The 6,017-nt window shown below is 46.4% G+C and overlaps 1 protein-coding gene across 1 annotated transcript in view; it reads right to left on the bottom strand.

Moving 5' to 3' along the window:
• Positions 1–6,017, bottom strand: part of INTS1 (integrator complex subunit 1) — a 30,258-nt gene that overhangs the window by 21,315 nt on the left and 2,926 nt on the right. Inside the window, exons 5-14 of the mRNA XM_009641825.2 lie at positions 5,230–5,389; positions 4,759–4,864; positions 4,222–4,408; positions 3,939–4,084; positions 3,495–3,636; positions 2,967–3,143; positions 2,637–2,745; positions 1,896–2,016; positions 1,146–1,223; positions 461–618 (exon numbers count right to left, since the gene is read on the bottom strand). Coding sequence (XP_009640120.1) covers positions 461–618; positions 1,146–1,223; positions 1,896–2,016; positions 2,637–2,745; positions 2,967–3,143; positions 3,495–3,636; positions 3,939–4,084; positions 4,222–4,408; positions 4,759–4,864; positions 5,230–5,389 — 1,384 coding nt within the window. The remainder of the gene's footprint in view (positions 1–460; positions 619–1,145; positions 1,224–1,895; positions 2,017–2,636; positions 2,746–2,966; positions 3,144–3,494; positions 3,637–3,938; positions 4,085–4,221; positions 4,409–4,758; positions 4,865–5,229; positions 5,390–6,017) is intronic.

Below are 6,017 nucleotides of genomic sequence, written 5' to 3'. Positions count from 1 at the left end.
TAATAGTGTTTGAATAATGGAATTGTGAGAAGCATACAATATATGGGTTAACTAATTTAACTTCCAACCTTTTCATTTTCTGATGGCCTAAAAATTTCTATTAATTTTATGGTCCGTATAAAGCACTAAACTGAATTTAAAAATGCCAACTCAAAACTTTGGGTTGCTATTCACAGCCCCTCATCCTCACCACAACCAATAATTTCCCAAACACTCCATGACAGAAAATTAGTAACCAGGGAGAAATAGTAAGAGAAAATATGAAGCTTCTCTAGTGAGAAAGCAACAGCAATATGTGTCTGGCTTTGAGCCAAATGCTTAGCCATGACAACTAACACATGCTCTAAGTGATGCAAAGGTTCTTTGGTACATGGTAGAAGCCACTTCAGCCCTGGGCGGCAATAAGAGGACACACAGACAGAAGTAATCACTTGCTGGCTGGAGCTCTGTGCAGTCTTACCATCTGCTTGCACAGCCGCAGCCCGCTTCACCAAGTGGTCAGCAAGCTCCATGGCATCCGCGGGGCCAAGAGGAAGGTCCCGCGACAAACCGATCACAAGGATCCGCATCAGTGTATCTTCAAGGATGGGCACCTCAGAGCAGAGGCGAAGGAAGAAGCTGCGTGAGACATGAGACATCAATCACACTTCTTTTGACAGCAGCACAAGGGTTGCTGAAACCCTCCACAGACCCTAGAGCTCATCTGAGCAAAAGATAAAGCACAGCTTCATTTATGAGCCCCTCCCTGGTCTCCAGCTCCAAATGCAACTGCCTGAAACAAACTGTTTTATGGAATATTGCTTGCGTTGCCGTGCACCTCTGCACTTCAGCCTGCTTGAGTGAGCTCCCTGATATTACCCCAGTACAAACCATACAGTGCAGGGCTGCCCTTCTTACACTTACAGCATCAAGACACAGAACAGCTTGGCACAGGGAACAGGAATGAAGGAGGAAGAGGAACAGATGGAGGATGGAGCAACATCCCTCAATTTCAAGGCAATGTAACAGATGAAGAAAATCTAAGCACAGTTCCAAGCCTTTCCAACACAAAGCTATATAAGGAACACCAGAAAACACCAATTCCTCTGCCTTCAGCGACAGCAGCTCCGCGCCTGTACCCAGCTATGGCTGAGGCACACACTCACTTGCGGTCACTTTCGGGGGGCCAGTTGTCCCATTTGTAGTAGGTTTCTGGCTGTTCTGTGAAGAGCACCTTGTGGAGGCTGTAGAGGTGAAGAGGACAGTAAACACCATTGTGTGAGGCTCAAGAACACATTCGACAGTTCAGTCTCCCCAAACTCCTGCTACTACTTCCCATCCTACACATGAAGGAGCCCCTTCAGATAAGCTAGTCTAGCAAAAGTAACAACTCAAATCACAACAGAGGACTATATAGCATGGGCATTGGGCATTTACCCTTCCAGTGAGCACGTTTCAGATACTGTTAATTCTGGCTTGACCTGCCTCAGTAATGCCTTGAGCCAGACCCCAGGATACAAGCAGAAGCAGGCAGAGAAGACAGCACTATCTATAGAGCCCTCAACCATACGGCCTGAAAAAGCTTGTCGGACAAAACAACATCAAGGGGTCCACAGGGATCATCCTTGGTCAGGTAACTGGGAATTCCCTATTGGGTGGACCCAAATAATACAAATCAGAAATATTTTCCATTATCACATATTTCTAGTAAGAGGATGCAGATGCATCTGCAGGAATTCCAGAGAGGGAAACAGTCCCAGCCTGAACCTTGCTAAAACACTGTTTCTGCTCCCTGTCTGATAAGGGGAGAGAAATCTGACCAAAGCCTGGTATATGCATGGTTTTTCATAGTACGTCACACACTGTTGGGAAAGCAACTGGTTATGCACAGCAGATTACCAGGCTGACTCTCTTACCAGTGCACATAGTCCTTTGGAGCCAGCTTGCTGATAGATGGAACAACGGTGTGAAGCCACCAGACAGCATCTCGTTGGATAGCAGCAATTTGGTTCTGGAAAGAGCGCAGCACTTCCAGGTCTGAAAAACGGTAAGGTTAAAAACTACACCTGTATTGGAGCCCCATCAGGAGCCAAGCAGGACAGGATGGCTGTTTCAAGAGCAGATAGTAACCGGAGCTCCGAAGCATCAACGGTAAACTGGAGAGAGGTATATTGGACAGCTTTAAGCATCCCAGCATTGGATAGCACACATGCTTCGCTTTCTGATGCACACTGCAACAAAACCCCGAGATGCAGCACAGACGAATTGGTGTTGTGAGAAGACAATATCTAGGTAGTCACTTCAGTGCCACCCCAAAGGCCTGTCTTATCAGCATTAGGTACTCAGTAATCCTTATGGCTGCCCCTCCAGGCATGACCCAGTTCCTCAGTCCCCTCCATACACAGTCCCATTTCCCCAGCCTCTCAACCAGAGCTTCCACAGGTATGAAAAGCACCTGTATATTCACCCAGCCACGCAAATGCCACATCCGCCAACTCTGTCAGCCTCAGGATGATAGCAAGCATCCCCGTACCTGTATTCAGAACACAGACTTACACCCTTTTCTAACTCTTGCCACAATGTTCCCCCAACCCCAGCACTGCCAGAAGATATCTACCATACTGCCTAGCTCCAGAGGGAACCTAGGTTCTGCTTACTCTTTTTCTCTCCCTTGTCCCAAGCAATTCCAGCCTCCTTCACCTGGGCTGTGATACCAAGCATCATGGAGACAGCTAGCAGATCAGTTATGTGGATGACAAACCGCTCCTTAAAAAAAAAAAAAAAAGTGAGTTGAATCAGCAATACCCAAAGCTGCCTTCTGGAGAAATGTTTCATCATCAAAAGTTACAATCGTGGATGCTTAGAAAGGGGAGGTGAGACCACTGCTATGAAATGTGAGACACAAATACTGACTCACTCAGATAACAAAGAGCAAAAGAAAGAATGGGCAGAATAACAGATATAGAAGAGCCCAAAGGAAGTGGTACCTTGAATTCCATTTCTGCATACTGGGCCTCCTTCCGTTCCTGCATAAGACCCAGACAGAAGGCCTGGAAGTTGATCTCATGTTTCGTCTGTTTTATGATCTCTCGCAGCAGAGCCCGTGAAGCCCGCAGGTAATCGTCCTTAGTAGTCAAAAGATCCTGGAACACCATTGCTAGGTACTGAGGCCATAAAGAAAAAGAAAGCTTTCAGTGCATTGTAATGTATCTGCATCCACAAAACAAAAAGACACAAGGAAACAATGCTGGAGGTATGCCTGTCCTTCAGACCCTGAGGAGCTATAGTAATATTTCTCTCATGAAACTTCATTACCACAAGGTTGGTCACCCACAATGTTGGGGTTAGAAGATGCCCACGCACATTTATTCCTAACAAGTGCAATGATATCATTTCAAAACAGTATGATACAGATCACACAGTTTGTGGAAAGATTTCATTTGAGCCTCAGTTCAGCTGAACCTCTCAGGTGGGGTTCTGGGATAACCAACAGTCACACAAGACACTACCCTTACCTTCGGAGCTTGCTCTGAGCTATGCTGAAGCACAGTATACAGGATCTGCATGTTGTTGGGATTTCTTGCATTTGATAGTTCATTGAAAATCACAAACTTAATTGTGGTGCCCAGGTTATCCCTGTGTGCATTCAGCAGCTCTCTGCAAGGAAAGATCAGAGGTATCAGAAATGAAGTTTTATTGCAGCTAGACCCACTGTTTTGACTTCTCTTCAAAGTATTTAACACACAAAAGTGAAGAGAATGAAGCAGCGCGTATGTCTGGCAATATCAAAGGATTACTGACTTCCAGGACAATGACATTCATTTAAATGTTACACAGAACACACCATGGCCCAAGCTGGTATTTAAAACCACTATGCAGAGACACTGAGACTGTCAAGGCCCTGGGCACAGCTTCAAAAGTGTTTTCTCTTTCCATCAGAGACCTGGTCACTCACTCACCTGACACACAGCATGTAGTGGTTGAGAAGGACTTTTGGCTTGAGACGAATTTTGATCAGGTTGGAGATAACTTCCATGTCCTCTGAGCTGTGGGTGTTGCAGTTCATACAGACTGACATCAGCAAGTCCTGTGCCGGCTTGGTCAACTGCAGAGGAAGAACAGAAAGGCTACAGCCACCTGCCATCACAGATCAGAAATGTAGCTGGCACACAGTATGCAGCCCTCCTGGCCGGATTCCCGACAGGTCCAGAAGAGTTGTGCTTCAATAGCTTCTGTCCTTACCTTTGGATTCTGCAGCCACATCTCCAGCCTCTGCACAGCCATCTGCCGCACCTCTTTGTAGCCACAGGTTGCTGTCAGCAGTCGAAGGAGGTTCCTGGAGACATTGTCCATCGGCTGGCGCCGGTTGAGTTGGTCCCGCAGCATGTCCAGGACATATTCCTCCACACTCTCTGCCAGGTCTTCATACCTGGGCCACACAAACTCCATTTTATTCATTTCCATACAAGCCAGCTTGGTCACACTTTGCTGTGTCCAGAGATCAGCATCCTTTCTTGTTTGTGATATGTGTTACAAACATAAACCTTGGTCACACTTTGCTGTGTCCAGAGATCAGCACCCTTTCTTTTTGTGATGTGTTACAAACATAAATCTACTCTCTCCTCCTGGAACCAGTTGTATCTGATGCTCAACATCCTCTAGCAAGTGCCAGAGGATAGCTAGGGCAGAGAGGGAGCTCCCTGCTGCACGACTGCAAGAGTGGGTGAGCACAGACAGATCTGCCACATGGCTATGTCAGGAGAAGAAAAGGCACTGTACCTGGGCATGAGCTGGCCCTCCTGCTCTGGGCTCATTTTCTCCTCTGCAATCAGCAGCTCACTCTGGCTGTCTTCCTCCTCCGTCATGGAAGGGTGTGGACTACTCCCTAAGAGAGACCAGCGCACGCTTCATGAGACAACTCTTCTTTCTAGGGATCACTCACTCATGCTCTTACGTGCTCAGCTTCTTTCAAGGATCCCCTTCAGCAACACTGAAGGAAGCCACAACTAGTCACTTCTTCACACAGTATCACATACAGGCACATTCTCAAAGTCTTTTTCTCTGCCTGCCTGCCCTCAAACATCTCCTAGAAATGAAAGAGCCCCAAAGAGAGCAAAAGCAATGCCCAGAACTCAAAGCCCGGACTACATGACTCCATCCAGTAACAAACTATTCTCACCAGTCAATAAGCTCATCAGGCTGCATCCTCTCCCTACCCCTTTCTGTTCCCCTTCCTAAACATCATCTTACCAGCACTAAGGTCCCCTCCACTACGTCCAACTTCTCCATGCAAGAGCATGCTCTTAGGAGGCATCTTTGTGTTAAAAGCTGTTTGGATGTTATCCACAAACGTCTTGCAGTGAGGGCTGTCCACCCAGATGCGCTCCCCAAGAGAGTCCTCAATGTAAACCTACAGGATAGAAAGCAGAAGATGGCACAAACCATGCTCAAGCCTTCTTTGTACTGGTTAATCAGAGGAGTATTTATGAGCTTCCTGAGCTTGTATTTGTTTTCAACATACAGCTGTGAAGTCAGAAAGTAGCATAACCATCGCATGGATGAAAAACAGAGACCAGATGACTGCAGACAAGTCACATAAGAGCAAAAAACCAAACTGCCACATCCCAAGCTCTACTGGACAAGGGCCCTCTCAAGCAGCAAAGTTGATTAAAAAGTTTAGCAAAGGCTTTACAACAACTTCTACCAGCAAAATATAGAAGCTGGTCTTTTAAAAGCTTAGCCTTTTTAAATCAACAGGTTTTATAAATCCCTATAGACAAACTAGAGAGTAAGAAGTCTCTGGGACACTTATATCAATTTAGATTGTCAAAGGCATCTCAGGAAAGAGCAGAGATAAGGCAAAAAAAGGCAAAGGAGACCACAGCATTTCATCAACCAGTGGAGATTTTTCTTTAAAAAAGCAAGGACTCTGGTTTTCTCCCTTGTCAATACAGCATAGGCCCAGTCTCCAATTTCTGCCTCCTCCAGCTGCATTCCCCATGCTGGGCAACAGGCCACTGTACACCCCCTTCCCTCGC

This window comes from Egretta garzetta, unplaced genomic scaffold (assembly GCF_000687185.1).
Source record: "Egretta garzetta isolate BGI_Z169 unplaced genomic scaffold, ASM68718v1 scaffold57, whole genome shotgun sequence".
Classification (NCBI taxonomy): Eukaryota; Metazoa; Chordata; class Aves; order Pelecaniformes; family Ardeidae; genus Egretta; species Egretta garzetta.
Note: the sequence above shows the minus strand (reverse complement) of the source record. Positions and strands in the feature narration are given on the sequence as shown.